Source organism: Kogia breviceps, chromosome 12 (assembly GCF_026419965.1).
Source record: "Kogia breviceps isolate mKogBre1 chromosome 12, mKogBre1 haplotype 1, whole genome shotgun sequence".
Lineage (NCBI taxonomy): Eukaryota > Metazoa > Chordata > Mammalia > Artiodactyla > Physeteridae > Kogia > Kogia breviceps.
In genome coordinates this window covers 62,746,487-62,765,278 of record NC_081321.1, presented here as the reverse complement: position 1 = coordinate 62,765,278, position 18,792 = coordinate 62,746,487, and the positions used below count along the sequence as shown (strand labels likewise).

The 18,792-nt window shown below is 40.1% G+C and overlaps 1 protein-coding gene across 2 annotated transcripts in view; it reads right to left on the bottom strand.

The window, feature by feature from the left end:
- The window catches only part of ZDHHC17 (zinc finger DHHC-type palmitoyltransferase 17), a 238,643-nt gene that overhangs the window by 102,162 nt on the left and 117,689 nt on the right, over window positions 1-18,792 (bottom strand). Inside the window, exon 1 of one of the 2 annotated variants that reach the window (XM_059081716.2) lies at window positions 3,871-4,053. The exons of the other annotated variant lie outside the window; for it this stretch is intronic. Coding sequence (XP_058937699.1) covers window positions 3,871-3,963 — 93 coding nt within the window. The 5' untranslated portion in view covers window positions 3,964-4,053. Of the gene's footprint in view, window positions 1-3,870; window positions 4,054-18,792 lie in introns of those variants that run through there. 2 annotated transcript variants of the gene reach the window in all.

Sequence of the window (18,792 nt, the reverse complement as noted above, 5' to 3'; positions counted from 1 at the left end):
TAATTTATATATGTGTCCACATGTGTATCTCTATATAATAGGGCAAAAATATTTAGTAATGGAAAAAGGCAAAATCACTTTCACTAAAGAAAAGTTTCAAAAAATAGATCTTGTAAAATCTGTAAAGACAGGAGATGTAGTAGTTCTTCAGTTTAATATTCAAAACAGAGAAAAAATGAGACATGAATATGGACAAATTTAATGTGAAGCAAAAAAGTTACCATTAAAAAAAAAATGAGACACTAGAGAAAAGGCAGTAATAGAAGTTTGAAATTGAGGAAAAAAAGGGAGCAAGCAAGAGATGAAAGCCCCAGGTAATCTAGGCAATCCAGTTCAAAGCTCTTGAGTCAGACCTTGCTGAGACAGAGAGCCCTTATAATAATACTCTGGCTGAAGGGAGTATTGTGGCCTCATTCTATGAAAGAGCAGAGAAGGCTTACTGAGGACGTACTAGTGAGTGAAACGGAAGGCTGGTGACAGCAAGCCAGCTGGATCTGTAGACCAACATATGGTCTTTATCTCTGCTGAAGTTTTACTTCTAACCATTCTAGATAACAGGAATCCGAACCTACTTACAGGCTACACTTCTCATTTCAGCACTTATTTGTATTCTGATATCTTTCCAACTGGATCATTAACTTCTGGAGAGCAGAAGCTATTCTATTTATTCTATTTTCACCCATATAACCTAGTACAGTGCTACGCATCTAGCAGATAGATGCTCAAGCCTATCAATCTTGAAAAATCACAACATACAACAGAGCATTAGAGCTTAAAGAAATCTGAAGAGAGCATCCAGTCTAGCCTCTTTATCTTAAAAGCAAAGAAACTAAGTGTAGTTTAAATGTCCACTAGCCTAAAACGGAAGAGCTGGGATTAGCACCCTAATCCCCTGATAATCAGTTTATCTTTTTCCAAATAGTCTCCAATTTCTTCCATTAAAATAAAACAATCTTATTTCATCAGAAAACAAAGTCAACAGCATTATAAGTCAGAGCCCTTTACCTTTGCTTGACAGTCTACATGCCTAGGTCTGTGACGACTGCTTTACAAACATTATTCTAGTTAATACTCACAACGACTCTAAGAGGTAGGTACTATTATCCTAATTTCACAAAAGCGTAAAATGTAATTTGACCATGATGATAGTAAGTGGCAGAACCTAGATTCTCCATTTGTCACCAGAGTCTTGGCTCTTGACCAGTATCCTATACTGTTTCTCACTGTATTTACCACAAATATACTGAAGTCTCAAGATAAACAAATGTTTAAGTGACTGACTAAATGAATGGATTATTTAATTAATTGAAAAGTAAGGTTCTCTCATAGCAAATATCTCTAAAAAGAAGGGTTCGTTGTTAATCTAATTACATAATCCTCTAAGAAAGGTTTTAACAGGGAGCAGTCTGCATACTAACAGGAGATTTAAGGATAGCTAGTTTCTTTATCCCACAAATAACTCATCTATTCAACAAATAGTGAGAATCTACTTTTGTGACACAGCGTTAAATTTGAACATAAAAAGTAAAATAAACTTGTTCCTGCAAGATCCTATTCCACTAAATTAAAACCCACACAAGTTTCTACACCAGTCATCAAAATCAAAATAAATGTATAACACCGCCCCTCCTTCTGGTGGAGAAAGGAGTAACATTAACTGAGCACCTACAATGTGCCAGTTCTTAAACCTCAACAAGAGTCTCACCTAATCCTTTAAAGCCAAGTGAACTAGGCAGCATCTCCATTTTCTGATGAACAAACTGAGGCTTTAAGAGATTAAGAACCTGTCTCAGGTTACTTGGCTAATTACTACAAATCCAGAATTGGAACCCAAGTTTGACCAAAAGTCTAAGTTCTCTCCAAAAACGAGTTAAAGGTACTATTATTTTATTTGCTTACTAAAGCAAAAAAGGTTTGCTAGGTTTCTTTCCAAGGGAGTAGGAAGACACCGCTTACTTTAACAACAAAAAAGAACATATTATCTCACTTAATCCTTAGCTTATTAGTTATTATTATTTCATCCCATTATTTTAAATCATGAAGCTAAAACTCAGGGAAGTAGCTTGCCCAAGAATGCACAGCAAGGAAGCAGCAGAACTATACCAGGTCCGTAGCAGGTGTGAATGCAAAACTAACCACAGGAAAAATGCAGAAAGACCTTAGGCCTGGTAGTTATGAGCTTAAGACTCAAAACGCCTAAACTAAGTGGACCTTGTGTTTGTCAAGCAAAAAGGAATGGTAGATATCATCTATCTCAACTTCCAGTTTCAATGATGAGGAAGTTGATTTTCTAGTAATAGTCTATTAAATGGCAACCTGAAGACTGGTCTCTAAATTGCAAGCCTACACAAGCCATTACATTATACCAAGCAATTTCTGGATTTGTTGCCTGTTGAAATTATTCCTAAAGTACCAAACAATGAACTATTTCACAAAGCAAAGGTTTATGAAGAGCGAAGAGTTATGTTAAAATACATAGAATCAATATTTAAGTATTTAAAATACTTTCACAGGAGTAGATGAATAGAAATATTCCTTAGCAACATTTTCAATGCATCATCTGAAAACTTTGTCTATTTCTTGATATATTTTTAGGGCCCAAAGTGTGAACTAAAAGAGGGATGTCTCCGATGCCAATTCTGAGAATTTTTTTTTACCACTTTGGTCAAAAAAAAATGTTTAGTTTTACTGTAGAACTCTGTTTGTCAGAAATCCAAAGTAGCCTTTTCATTGAGAGTGGCCCAGGTATATTCCTAAGGAACTGTGCCATTGTTTTTGATAAGTCAAAGTGATGAATGAGGTGATGAGTATTAACCTATAACATGGGTAAGTGCTTGTATTTATATTATTCTAAGTAATATAAGCATGCTATAATCCCAACTCCAGAAATAAACAGAATCATTCTAATGCAAGATAACCAGGTAGAGACTTCCATGTTTGTTCACCGTACTACAACACAAAGATTGTCTTCATCCCTTAAGCTCATAAAAACTACAGGAGTTCTTCAGCAAGCTTTGCTGCTGCCCTCCGCACATCACTGTGGATCATTAAAAACCCGGAAAGCATCAAGAATTGCTTCCAGGCCTGAACTAGCACTAGCCCAGCTATAAACTAACAGAATGCTACTGATCTTGGAGAGGGGCACTGTTTACTTACAGGTGAAGATACTCATGTGATGTGAAACGTGTTGCACTGCCCTCCTCTGGCTCCCGCCCCCCACCCCCGAAAAAACACGGTACTTTGACAAGCTAATTGCGAGCGTGGGTCTATTCCCAAAAGTTTTGACCTCTCTTTTTAATCGCTTAAGGACAAACGCTCAAAGAAGGACATCCGACACAAGGGGCCCCGAGGTGCTGCCTATGGCATCACGGGAAGGACATCACTTTGGCCAAAAAACTGTGTTCGTCCCCTACACTCCCCAACAGTGAGCCAAATGGGAGGAATAGATACCGTCATTCGCTCTGGCGAAGGAAAAGAGAAGAAATCAAAACCAGACGCGCTTCCTTTTCGCCCCGAGAGGCTTGGAGCAGGACTAGGAGCTTAACGTGCGGTTCCAAACCAGCACCAGGCCCCCGCCGCCAGTGCACTCGCGAGCAGCGGCGACAGAGTAGAATCGTCAACATCTCCACCTCTGTCCTCCAGGCACAGCCAGGGACGGCGTCCCAGAGCCCGCCCCGGCCGGGCCCGCCCCGCTATCTCCTCCCCCGTTATCCGCTCACAGCCGCGCTCGGGCCTGGATTTGCCTCCCCGCCCTCCCCAACTTCCGCGCGTTCCACTACCCCGAACACGCAGGCCACCGCCCCCTGCAAGTCAGGGGGAGAAAGGTTGGAGGATCGCAGGGCTAGGAATGCGCTCGGCGCCGTTTCTCACCTCTGGATGGAGAAGGGGCACACAGCCCGCTTCGGTCTCGTACTCATCCGGGCCGTCCGCCATCTTGGTGTTAAATCCCTCCTCCCGCTGCATGCCGGGAGAAAGCGTTTCACCCTCGCGGGGTTCGGGCAAGGCGGAGGGCGAGCGCGAGGGCGACCTCGAGCCCCGCCGGAGGCAACGCGGCCGCCTCCTCCTCCTCCTTCCCTTCCCCCCGTGACGCCCCCTCTGCCCCCTCCCCCCTCGGGGAGCACGAGTCCCTGCGCGCGTGCGCGCGTGCCGGGCCGGCCGGAGCGGGAGCGCGCTCTGCTGCACTGCGCCGGGGCAGGCGGGCGGAAGGCTCTGGGCGTGGGCGCTGCCACTCGCGAGCGGGCCAGCGCCGCAGGCAGCTGTGCGCCTCTGGCTACCCCGGGGAGGCGGCTGCTGGGCAACCGGGTAGTTAACGTGGGAAACCAAGCGGCGGCACGGGAACGAAAGCAGGGCTCCGGAGAGGCGCAGCCGAGATTTGGGATCACCGGCAGTCGGGGCGGCCAAGCCCGCAAACCCCACTGTCCCGATACGAGACCCCCGGGACCCCTTCTCAGAGAACCGGAGTGGAACCATCACTTCGCTCCAGGTACTAGGTTTTGGGCTCTCAGGCTTGAATCCAGATGTGCATCGCTCCAGAAGACGAAAGACGCACCCCTTCCTCCGCATTCAAAAAGGTCATCCCGCAATTTATGCCTCCGGGGGGCGCCCGGGAAAACACGGATAAAGCTTGGGATTTCCTCCTGAAGAAGCCTGTTAAAAATGATCGCAACCTGCCCTGATTGGTCTTGAATTAAGAATAACCACATTAAGAATGTACGCCCTCAAAGCCTGCACGCCCTCATCTGCTACATTTTCATGTAATCCAGGAATTCAGAACTGAAGTCATTTAAACTCAATTCGCTGAAATGCGAACAAGATAAAATGACTAAAGCCATTATTAAACGGATATTAGGGCTGCATGGGGGGGTGGAGGGGATTGCTTTCTAGAAATGTGCTGATGGGACTGTTATAGAAAGCATTTATCTTTGTTTTTAGCTATTAAAAATCGAAAATCCAAACTGGGCAGAGGACGATTTAGCAAAAATCGTGTAACATCTAGTAGAGATCCTGATACTAACCTGTCTCATGTTAAAGCCAAATCGGGAAAAAGCCTGCAATCCGATAACGTCAGATTTATTTGTAAATCAAGAGGAAGGGCACTCCAGAGGAAGCTTGGATACCACTGGAAAAGGGAGGAGAAAGCGTCTTTTGTAAAGTTTAGGTTCCCGCCAAAGGAGTCTGTAGGGTCTAGGGAGAGCGGGGATCAGTTCTGGATTGGATGCTGTTTCTGAGGCGGGATTAGGAAAAGAGGATTAACCGGGGATTGGATGCTGTCATGAGGAGAGGGCCCGTTCAGTAATTGGGTAGTCTAGTAATAAACGAAAATAGCAAAGTGGGTCTGGGCATCACTGGCAAGACAACGGTATCACTCAAAGAGGGGTGGATATGGCATTTGACAGATGCTCTATCGCGAGGGGGGGGGGGAATAATAGCTTCCCTGTTAACTTTGTGGCTGGCTATGTCTGTGTTCCAGCACTGTTGCTTTTTCTCGTTTCAGCCTGAGAAAAAGCAACATTTTCATTCTTTTGGTCGTGGCCCAAACCAATAATTTTGGTTTTGACTCTTCCACCCAGTGTGCAGAACTAGTCAGAATTAGGGTTCTGCCTTTGGAGCTCCAAACTGCTTTCAGACACCTTTTAACATGGACAGAAATTTTCACTTCAACAATTCAATCTTCATCTTGCCCCTCCTTACCCTTATGTCACTGGTGTAAATAAAATCAAATTAGAGAATTATAATATGTGGAATTTTTATGGGGAATATGTGGAACTTGACATGTGTTTAATTTAGGGATGCGGTGCTGTTACCGACCTGAGTCCTTGGACCCTTTAATCAATAGAAATTGATAAGAGGCCAGATGAGAAATTCAGGTAAGGCTTTACTGGGACTTGTGCTGCAGCATGAGGGAGTGAAACCAAGTAACAGGTGCCCTTGCTTGCTCCAAGGAGGGCAGGCTGGTTCCTTCAATGGGATGACTGGTAGGGGCCGATTGGTGGGTTGGGCTGGAGGTGGGGTGCTTAGGTGGTCTGCCCAGCCCCTTGGTGCTACTGTGTGCAGGGATTTGGGGAAATACCATGCCTTTGTTCCCCACACCTCCAAAATGGCAGCTAGTTTATGACCTTTTTGTATCTTATTGTTGATAATTGCCCTAACTGTGCATGCGTGTAGTTATTTTTCGTCCCTTATAGTTTCTTCGTATTCTGTTGCTTAAGGAGACCTTTGTCCAGGTGCAAATGCAAGCACTCTCGTAGAGGGTCCCGGGTCCCCGCTTATCTCAGTGCTAATAGAGCTCTGATTCACTATGCTGGACCCCTGCCATGTTACCTGTTCAGGAGGATATTAAAAGAGTAAACTTATATGAGGGCTTCATTAGGACAGTATGGATGTATGGTAAATGTTGTAGGCCTAGACTGTTACCAGGCTACTTCCATAATGTTCCCTGGCACTACTGCCCCTGACCTCTTCCCCACGCTCCTAGTCCATCACTGGAAGGATATACCCTGATTAGCTTATGCCCCCTAAGGTATTAGATCAGCAACCAGGGGCTCTTCCCTCATTGGCTTATTTACACCTAAGAATCAAACAGAGTTGGAAATCGAACTAAAATTGGCTCAGCTGCTTTATCCTATTTAAGAAACACTCTTCTATCCATACTTTCCATGCTAGTCAGGCCACCTGGGTTTCAATCCTATTTCTGTCATCTTGATTCTATGACCTGAGGAAATTTACGTACGTTCTCTGGTATAGCGTGCTTGCATGGTTGCTGTGCCATTTCTTCTTCTCTTGCTTAGGCTTCGAAGGCACTCCAGACATTCCATTTGTTGTGATGTGGTGTGGGTAACATCTTTACTTTCTTTCCTCCGTATCTGAGTCCAGTTTCATTTCCACTCTTAGATTGTTTGAGGACAATCTGTTTACTTTTCCATTCCTTGAGGAAATGGTGGGGGAGGCATAAGCCTTGTTGAGGCAAGATACAGCCTGCATGAGAAAACCTGGGTCATGTTATCTTCAGTGAGTGTTTATTCTAGCTCATATCTCTTATCTCATTCCCATAGGGAAATAGCCTCAGACATCAGATTATCTCCCCATCTGAGTGAGTAGCCCTGGAGTTTCACTTTCATTGTAAAGGGTCAGCTCCACATCACCAGCCTTTCTTGCAGCTATTTCTAGTAATGTACAGTAAGAAAATGTAAGGAGATGCATTCGTTTTGTTTCTCTGCAAATTTGGGGATATTAGCATGAATCTCAGATATTTGGTATCATTATCGGTATAGCTTGAGATGGGTAGGTGGATGAAAGGGCAAAGTTAAGAAGTAAGCTCATTCGTTCTTCTCTGCTCCATTTCAGAATATTATGTTCCTTTGTGTCCCTATTTTTTATTTCTCTCTCTCTCTCTCTCTTTCTTTTTTAACTTTGGGATATGACCATTTCATTTTGGGGATGCTGAATTGGTGGATTTTCTAGACTTTTTTTCATTTTTTAAACAGGTATTAAGGGAGAACATCTGTGGTGCAGTTTTAGTTGACCACCTGGACATTTCAAAAATCCCCATCACCTGACAGTTTTCCTCCATGGCCACTCAGCTTTTAATATGCTGATATACTCAGGTGCTGTAGGGACTATTCCCAGATTGCTGAACCTGAGAGTCCCCTGGCTCCTCCCCCACCATTGCTGAGTTTGGTTTCTTTCTATGATGGTTACCTCGTTCATTGCATGATTTTTCCTAATATCATTCTCTGAGATTAATCTCACATTCAGCTTTTGGGATACTTGCTGTTAGGTTAGACCATTATGAGAAGACACTGGGAGCTACACATTTCCAACATACATACACACAACTTTGCATAAATATTAGAGGGTTGAGACTTTCTCAGCATAGTCCATGGGCCCCAGATGTAAAAAATCCCTGATTGTGGTAAATGATGGCTTTAATTCTTGACTAATGTCTTTAACCTATAAAGGGCTTTGAGACGTCATCTAGTTTATCCTAGTTGTCTTCAGACAAAATGATTCTCAGTAAGTGTGGTATAGAAGAAGGACTATTATAAGAAACTGAACACTGGTTCTGGCTTTACAGCTAACTAACTGTGTGATCTTTTTCACTTTAATTTCTCAGGCTCAGTTTTGTCATCTGTAAAATGACGGGGCTTGGAATAGGTGCTCTGGAAGTCCCTTTTATCTTTATAATTCTAACTATAATAATACCACCCTAAACAGATGATAATTTCCTTTTAAACTTTCATAATGAAAAGTCTGCAATGTCTATAATTAACCTCTGTTCTATCTGTGATGGTTTTTTGGTTTTTGGTTTTGGGGGGTTTTTTTTGAGGTACGCGGGCCTCTCACTGTCGTGGCCTCTCCGGTTGCAGAGCACGGGCTCCAGACAAGCAGGCTCAGCGGCCATGGCTCACGGACCCAGCCGCTCCGCGGCATGTGGGATCTTCCCGGACCGGGGCACAAACCTGCGTCCCCTGCATCGGCAGGCGGACTCTCAACCAGTGCTCCACCAGGGAAGCCCTCTGTGATAGTTTTTACTGTCAGAAATTTCTCCTTGATTTCTATCCTAAATCCCTCATGCTGTAATTCTTCTTTTATTTTCTTCTCAATTTTCTTAATATTCTTTTATCTTCCTTACCTAAATAATTTCTAGACAGATAGTCTTATTAGTGAAACCGAAGGAAGGATTTCCATTAGTAAGTAGCCTTTTTTCCCACTTCTAAATCATTAATGCACATGGTAAATGACATGAGACACAGCCCTAGCACCCACAGTCAGTTTATTAGATATTCTGTCTCTCAAAAAAAGGAGCTAAACTGTTGTAGTTGTGATATCTGGTATTCCCTACTCTTCTGGATTATACCTTCTAGCTTCACTCCGAGAAGATGCCATAGCTAAAGATACCACATTAAGAGAAAATACTAGAAGTGAAAACATTTATCTGAATCTGGGGCCTCACTCCATTTTAGGCATCAACATTTAATTGCTATGTCTGCTGTCCCCAGACTCTTGCAGAATCCTAATGAAAATACCTGCCTATCTAGAAATTAACAATTTTCTCTTTTTTTTAAACAGCTTTTCAATTTTAAAAATAATAATTGTACATCCTTTTAAAAGCTTAAATAATTAGGTAATACCTACAATTAAAATTAAGTCTCTTTTTCCTCCCCATTCATCCCAATAAAACTTAATAGCGTTAATCGTGGTTAATCATAGTCTTCCCCAAATTTTAAGTTATATACACATATATCCTTAAAAGATGACGTCTGAGCTGTACAAACTGTTCTACACCTTGTTTTGTTTTGTTCACTTAGGAATTTGTCTTAAAATCCTTTCCATTGCGGCATTTATAATTTTATCTTATTCTATTCAGTGGTTTATGTATTATTCTCCTGGGTCCTTGTATATCAGTTAGAATATTTTGGGGTTTAAGTAACAGAAAACTTGACTAAAAGCGGCTTATATGATAATGACCCTTATTACTTCTTTTTTTTATACTAAATTAAAACTTTATTGAGTAAAGAACACTCTCCAGAACACATGATCAGATGGACTAGGTCTACATTACATGCAATGAAGCTAAACATGACAGTAGTTTAACATGGAATGTCAAACATTAGTATTTCTCATTGTACAAAACTGCCTACGTAGTTGACATGCAAGAAGAAAAATATGATACTCTGCATTTTCATTAATCATCCATGATGAATTTTTAAAAAGCATTTGCAGAAACTGGTAGATTTCTTTCAGATAGATTTCAAATAAATTAGTTACATGTGTACTACTCAAACTTCTTTCAACCTCTCTTGCATTCCAAATAAAATCTTAGTGCAAACATCAAAGGTGCTGGTTACTCCAAAAGACTGTCAAACTCATAATACAAGTTCTGAATTAATGTATATTAGTAGGACAAAACCAAGAATACCAGTTACTGCAAAATTCATTTAGGCACACTTAATAGTCATTTCTTTTAAGTCTCTCACATTAATTACTAAAGCCTGTTTACAGTACTAAAATTCTATCATTCAAGCATCAGTGATTATATTTCAGAAAAAGAAAATCATTCATTTCAGCAATAACATTATTGCTAGATTCTAAAAAAAGAAAAAAAATCATAATTAACAAAACCAGTATCCATAATAGGATACTTGGGGAAAAAACATTTTAGGAAAAAAAAAAAGTGCTTTACTTGCACAGCAGGAATTATATAATATAAACACCATATTGGCACACACCACAAAATCCATGAGAAAGGTTCAAATATGAACACGATGTGTGCATTATTTTCAAATCTGTGTGAGTTTATACTGCATCTGCTTGTATGAATACATGACCAATAAAACACACTCTTCCATACACATTCACATACAAGTGATTGTTAAATATTGAGCATGGCTTGCTTCCCTAACTCAAAAAATGTTAAGTGATATCCAAACTGTTTTTAAAATGTTTACAGAAATCATTAAGTGAATGTGAATAGTAGTTATTTCTTACAACAAGTAGTTAGAGTCAGGTTAATTTAACACTTCATAATTTCATGAAGATTCAAGTATTTCCCAGGTTAATTCAACACCTCTGAATTGAATATTATGAAGATTCAATCAGATTCTTCTACTCTGCTATTCTCAGTGAAAAGGCAAGAAAACTCATGGTCTCAATATGGCTGCTGCAGCTCACATAGCAGTATCTATGGGCAATAAAAGGACTGTTCCTTCTCATGTGCCTCTTTTTTAAAACAAGGAAAGCTTGCAGAATCCCACCCCTCAGGTTGCATTGTTCAGGATTTAACTACCTGTCTATGCTCAAGCTAATCTTTGGCAAAGGAAATGGGATCACCCTGATTAACTTATACAAGGAGTTAAACTATGGCTTATGGGCAAATCTGGCATATATCCATAAATGGGCATATGTCCTTTTGGAGAACAGTTGGCAAAGTATGTGGTATATATACTTGTGCTAGCATTGCTGGGTCTTTACCCAGCCTCCCATTCAAATGGTGAGCTTTGGGTCAGAGAACTCACTTAGATCTGTAGAGTGTGAGGGGTTGCAATTTTCCACTGAGACAGCTGTCATCTACCTTCTTTTAACCAGCTGTTGATTTTTTTTTTTCCTGTGGTTGTACATATAGATCAAGTAACACCCTAGTGGATGCTCATTTAACTTGCCCTGAGACACACCATGGTCTGTTATATTAGTCATTATAACAGAGCCCTGTGGGTGAAGATATTCTGGTTGCCGTTCTGGCCCTGCATTATCACAATTATGTACACTTCCTTCTGTTGGTCAAGTACTACCATCTGGCCTCTGCTATTTTGTGTTCTTATCAATCGAATTAATATTAAGGAGCCCAGTCCTATAGCAGCATCTCTTACTGTCACCTACAGTGGATAACTACCACTGAGCTTCTCAAAGATGCCAATGGTACCCTCACCACTGTATTTCTTACTGCCTTGGAGATAGGTGTGTCCACTGGGCTCTTACAAGTAACATAGTCAGATGGTGAGTTCTCAGGTATAATATTATACATTTGTTCTTACATTCTAACCTCCCTGAGTCTTCTGACACCTTCCTCAAGGAAGTCAAGGCACTTCTAGAATCTCTCCTTCATTTGCTATAGGCCTTCATCCTATCTAAGCTTTAAGGAGCCATCCCAGCAATATATTAGAACTAGCTCCATGTGTCCTTGCTATGTCATGAAACTCCAGGTGTTTTTCAATGTCAATTAATTCTCTCCTGTCCACATTTGCCTTCCCTGGTCCAGCACTTTCAGGATTCACTCCTCAGTTCCTTCAGGGAAATAAATATTAACCAGGTCTTACAGATCTTTGTTTATGTGTCTATTGCTTCATACAGGTTTTTGCAGGGTCTCCAGAAAAGGTAGGCTATTCTTAAGCAGAGCAGAGGAAGCTACTTGTACCAACACAGATTTCAGAAGACATTTTGACATTTCTCAGGCTTGTTCATCTAAATGCTACAGTTGCAAGTCTCAGGTTTCCATTTATTCCCTTTTAGGTCCCTGCCTTTGGCATAGAAGACTTGTCAAGACAGTATTTCAGTGTCCTTTGTAGCTATGCTACCTTACAACTCAATCCTGGGTCTGATTATGGGCACAGTTTGCTCTGTGGATACGAAAGATAAACATTTCTTTAAATACTGCCTTGGATGCTTTCTGGTTTTCACAGCCTGCCTAGACTTGAAAGTTGGTAACTTGAGCCTGTCCCTTCTTTTTTCTTTCTTTCTTTCTTTTTTCTTTTTCTTTTTTTTTTTAAGTTCTCATGAGCCCTTAACAAAAATAAGCCAATCCACAGGTCTTATAATTACCATTGCCTTCCAACTGTTCAACGGCTATCCTTAGTTCATAAGCAAATGCTTGACCTTCTACCTATAATTCATCCCAGTCATCTACCAGTAAAAGTCTTAGTGATGCTGATTCAGGCCAGGGGTTATCACCACCCACACTTTCCACCAAAAGTGCAAGTGTCTGACTGGCGAGGGATTCAGTTCCAGAATCCTTTTCTGGGTGTCTGCTTCCTAGGTCTACTCCTGAGATCAGATGTCTTATCTTGGGTTCCCTCGAAAGGTAGAGTCTGAGACAAGGGTTTAGATGCAGTTGGTTTGCTTTGGAAGTAATTCCAAGAGACAGGAGTGTTGAGTATGGAGAAGAATGGTAAATAGAAGGAAAGAAAGCCAATGCAAGCATACGTTTTTGAGCTGGTCACCACTGTGGGTACCTGGAGCTTTGTCCTGATGAGAGCCTTTGAAGAGCTACGTAAATTGTGCCTCAGAATTGTCAGAACTGACTGACACAGAATCAATTGATGATTGATTCACTGGCTCTACCCCTCAGTGGTTTCTGCAGGCATCCCAAGTGGTGGTGGCAGAGAATTCCTACTACAAAAGGAGGAGATGCTCCATGCACTTGAGGCAAGGCTGTGGCAGAGCATAGTTGGCTGCAACAGCAATGGCTGGAGCAAAAAGGTAAGCCAAGAAAATATGAAGAATGAATAAAAGATGTCTACGCATATGTACGTCTGACTTGTTGTGATAATCAGACTACGTCAAAGTTATTTCTCTGTGTGCCTATCACCACTCCTAGATGCTAAGTACTTTAAATATAGGGACATGGAATAAATTGGCATTATGTGTCTCCTGAAATGATGCATTGAGAAGAAGACAATGTCAATTCTGTGATATTCCTACCAAAAGTCATATCCTGAATCTAATTGTGAAGAAACATCTGACAAACCCAAACTGAGGGACATTCTACAAAATTTATGGCCTGTACTCCTAAAAAAAGTCAATGTCATGAAAGACAAAGGAAGAGTGAGGAATTATGCCAAATTAAATAAAAATTGAATGCAACATATGGTCCAGAATTTTGTTTTCCTATAGCAGACACTTATTGGAACAATTGGCAAAATTTGAATACAATCCATATAGTAGACAATACTTTTGCATCAATGCTAATTTCCTTATTTTAATCATTGTTCTATGGTTATATAAAAGAATGTTCTTGTTTTTAGGAAATATACGCTGAAGTATTTAAGAATAATGGAACATCATGGCTGAAAGTCTCCAAGAGAAGTGATAATTAAATGTAAATATTTCAGGAATCTGAGTGAAGGATATGTAGAAATTCTTTATTCACTTATTGCAACAAAGGTCTGAAATTATGTCAATATAGAAAATTTTAATTTTAAACAAAATAAATGGATATATATTTATTCACATATATGTATATATGTGTATATATGTGCATGTGTAATTAATTAATTATCAAGCACCTAGCACAATGCCTGCTGTCATATAGTAGGTTTTCAGTAAATGTTGTAGAAATCAGGAGAGGAGTGCTCTGAAACAAACCAAGGACATGTTTCTAGGTGATCTAGCACTTCCTTTTCCCATGATGATAATTCAGGACACTGTGCTTAGGATTTGAGCTCTTTCACCCTAAGCTATCATATGATTTCCAAATACAAACTGTACTTTAAAAGTGTACCTTGATCTAACATTTAAGGAGGAAGTTATACTGATTCTCTACAATCTTTTTTAGAGGACAGAATCAGAAAGAATACTTCCTAACTCATTCTAGTGCTAATTCACTAGCATTACTCTAATATCAAAACCAGACAAAAATATTACAAGGAAAGAAAGCTAAAGAGCAATATCTCATGAACACAGATGCAAAAATTCTCAATAAAATATTAGCAAATTGAATCCAACAATATATAAAAATAAATATACACTACAACCAAATGGGATTTATCCCAGCCACACAGGCTGATTCAATGGAAATCAATTAACATAATCCATCACATCAATAGGCTAAAAAAGAAAAATAAAATCATAGCAATAGATGCAGAAGAAGCATTTGACAAAATCTAATACCCCTTCATCATAAAAACTCAGTAAATTAGGAATAAATGGGAACATCCTCAACTTGATTTTAAAAACTAAAAAAAAATATATATCTACAGCTAACATCACACTTAATGGTGAGAAACTAGAAGCTTTCCCACTAAAATCAGGAATAAGGCAAGGATATTCCATCTCATTGCTCCTTTTCAGTACCATACTGGAAGTACTAGCTAATGCCATAAGAGAAGAAAATTTAATAAAAGGTATACAGATTGAGAAGGAAGAAATTAAACTTTGTTTGCAGATGGCGTGATCATCTATGTAGAAAATCTAAGAGATTTGACAAAAAAAAATCCTGGAGGGCTTCCCTGGTGACGCAGTGGTTGAGAGTCCTCCTGCCAATGCAGGGGATACAGGTTTGTGCCCCAGTCGGGGAGGATCCCACATGCCACGGAGCGGCTGGGCCAGTGAGCCATGGCCACTGAGCCTTCACGTCCAGAGCCTGTGCTCCACAATGGGAGAGGACACAACAGTGAGAGGCCCACATACTGCAAAAAAAAAAAAAAAAAAAATCCTGCAGCTAGTAATTGATTATAGCAAGTTTGCAGGATACAAGATTAATACACATAAGTCAATTGCTTTCCTGTATACTAGCAGTGAACAAGTGGAATCTGAAATTAAGAACACAATGCAATTCACAAAAATGAAATAACTGGTACAAATCTAACAAAATATGTACAAGATCCGTATGAGGAAAACTGCAAAACTCTTAACAACCAAATTAAAGAACTAAATAAATGGAGAGGTATTCCATGTTCATAGATAGGAAGACTCAATATTGTTCTTCCCAGCTTGATATATAAATCCAATGCAATCCCAATCAAAATCCCAGAAAGTTATTTTGTGGATATTGACAAAATGATTCTAAAGTATATATGGAGAGGCAAAAAATAGAATAGTCAACACAATATTGAAAGAAAATAACAAAGGTCAAGGATGACACTACCCAATTTAAGACTAACTATAAAGCTATAGTAATCAGGACAGTGTGTTGTTATTGGTGAAAGACTAGACAAATAGATCAATGGAACAAAATAGAAAGCCCAGAAATAGACCCTGATATAGATAGTCAACTTATCTGACAAATGAGATAAGGCATTACAATAGAGCAAAGATAGTGTTTTCAACAAATGGTGCTGGAACAACTGGACATCCACATGCACACACAAAAAAAGTGACTCTAGACATAGACCTTATACCCTTCACAAAGATTAACTCAAAATGGATGACAGATCTAAATGCAAACTATAAAAACTTCTAGAAGATACCATAGGAAAAAACCTAGATGACCTTGCTTATGGTGATGACTTTCTAGATATGACACCAAAGGGATGATCCATGAAAGAAATAATGGATAAGCTAGCCTTATTAAAATTTAAAAACTTCTGCTCTGCGAAAAACAATGTCATAAGCATGAGAATACAAGCCACAGACTGGGAGAAAATATTTGCAAAAGACAGATCTGTTAAAGGACTGTTTTCCAAATTATACAAAGAATGCTTAATATTCAACAATAAGAAAACAAACAACCTGATTAAAAATAGGCCAGAGATCTGAACAGACACATTACCAAAGAAGATATACAGATGACAAATAAGCTTATGAAAAACTGCTCCACAACATATGTCATCAGGGAAATGCAAATTAAAACAAGACTCCACTATATACCTATTAAAATGGTCAAAATCTAGAACACTGACAACACCTAATGCTGCCAATCATGTGGAGGAGCAGGAACTCTAATGCATTGCTGGTGGGAATGCAAAATGGTACAGCCACTTTGTAAGGCAGTTTGGTAGCTTCATCCGAAATGAATTATACTCAATACCATAAGATCCAGCAATCATGCTTGTTGGTAGTTACCCAAAGGAGTTGAAAATTTATGTCCATACATAAAAACCTGCACATGGGACTTCCCTGGTGGCGCAGTGGTTGAGAGTCCGCCTGCCGATGCAGGGGACACGGGTTCGTGCCCCGGTCCGGGAAGATCCCACATGCCGCGGAGCGGCTGGCCCTGTGAGCCATGGCCGCTGAGCCTGCGCGTCCGGAGCCTGTGCTCCGCAACGGGAGAGGCCACAACAGTGAGAGGCCCACATACCGCAAAAAACAAACAAACCAACAAACCTGCACATGGATGTTTATAGAAGCTTTATTCATAACTGCCAAAACTTGGAAGGAACCAAGATGTCCTTCAGTAGGTGAATGGACAAATTGTGGTACATACAATGGAGTATTATTCAGTGTTAAAAAGAAATGAGCCAACAAGCCATTAAATGACATGGAGGAAACTTAAGTGCATATTACTCAGTGAAGGAGGCCCATTTTAAAAGGCTACATATTGGCAACTATACTCCAATAAAAATTAATTAATTTAAAAATAATAAAATAAAGAATAAAGGCTACATATTGTATGATTCTAAATATATGACATTCTGGAAAAGGCAAAACTATGGAGACAATAGAAAGATCAGTGGTTGTCCAGGGTTGGGGGGTGGGTACAGGTGAGAAAAGAGTAGGCAAAGCCCAGGGAATATGTAGGGCATTGAAAATACTCTATGATACTATAATGGAGGATACATGTCATTAACATTTGTCCAAACCCATAGAATGTACAACACCAAGAATGAACTGTACTGTAAACTATGGACTTTGGTTGATAATGATGTGTCAATATAGGTTCATTAATTGTAACAAATGTACCACTCTAATGGGTAATGTTGGTAATGGGGGAGGCTACGCATGTGTGAAGGCAGGGGATACATGAGAAATCTGTGTACCTTCCCCTCAACTTTGCTGTGAACCTAAAATTGCTCTTTAAATATGAAAAAAAATGTGCATTGAATCAATGAACAATTAGGATTAGGCAGCCATTAATAAAAATATAAAGATTACATTCTTGGGCAAGTACAAATGAAATAAATGAAATGTGAAATGTGACTTTGTGAAAAGGTAAAAAATTACATATATTCTGGAATTTACTGCAGTGGTTATATGTAGAAAGAGAACAAAAATAGTCCAAGAAAAGAAGGAATTCGTTTAAGTAAAGGGGATAAAGATGAATTCTCTGGAAATGACCTTAATAATAAATTTTTATAAAATGAAAAGAATAAGGATGATGTCTTATCCATCTTTATATTCTCAGTACTTTGTATTCTCAGCCATCTCTTCTACCTTGTAGGGAGAGCCTGCCTGAGAAGGAGCCCAAGCAGAGAAAAGCAGGCAAGAGCTGGAGGATAAGGCACAGCCCTTTAGAGTCAGCCGTGAACTCACTGACACGAGAACATTGTTAATCTCTCAACTTTCTTTTACATAAACCGGTGAATTCTCTTTTAGCCTGAACTAGTTTGAGTCAGGCTCCTGCACTTGCAAACAAAAACCACCACCACCAAACAAACTAAAAGTAAAGCAGTTTGTTTGTCCTACTCAGCGGCTTCCCTATGTTGGAGATGTACTTACCTTGAATTGAAACAAAGATAAGTAGGTCCTTTGCTTAATCTTTGTGTGGCAAACAGTATTCGAATTCACACCAGTGCTGGTGACTTTCTCCTTTGCATTTGACTACTGCTCCTGTTTCTTTCCCAGCTGTACTTGAGATCTGGGCCAATCCCAGCTTTTCAATTTCACACATGGCATAATCATGTAGTTTCTTACCTCCTTCTTACATAACCTCTGAAAAGCTGTTTTCTGTGCTATTGGCACTGAGCCAGCCCATCCTCTATGACTTTTATATTTTTGAGCCTCATGGTTACAATAAAACATATCATTGTGCAGCTTTTTAAAGAGGATGTGAATGTCTGAGACTATTATTCCCGGGTATGGTGAATGCAAGTTGACACAGATGAACTGGAGAGCTTTTCCCCAAAGCAAAAACCATTATTTCATTATACATGACCCTGGTACCAATATAATTCTAATTTTAATTATAAGCTTTAAAATTTTCAGTTTCTTAATATGAAACGCAAAAACATGTACTCTTTCTTGGAAATTATCTGCAATATAAAAATCCAGTCACAAAAAGAATATAACTCAGAGGGCTTCCCTGGTGGCGCAGTGATTGAGAGTCCGCCTGCCGATGCAGGGGACGCGGGTTCGTGCCCCGGTCCCGGAGGATCTCACATGCCGCGGAGCGGCTGGGCCCGTGAGCCATAGACGCTGAGCCTGGGCGTCTGGAGCCTCTGCTCCGCAACGGGAGAGGCCACAACAGTGAGAGGCCTGCATACCACAAAAAAAAAAAAAAAAAAAAAAAAAAAAAGAATATAACTCAGAAATACGGATGGTTAATAAATGTATGAGAAGTGCTACATCTCATCCATGATTAAAGAAATGCATATCAAAATAACAATGCTATACCAAAATAACAATGCTATATGCTGTCTATAT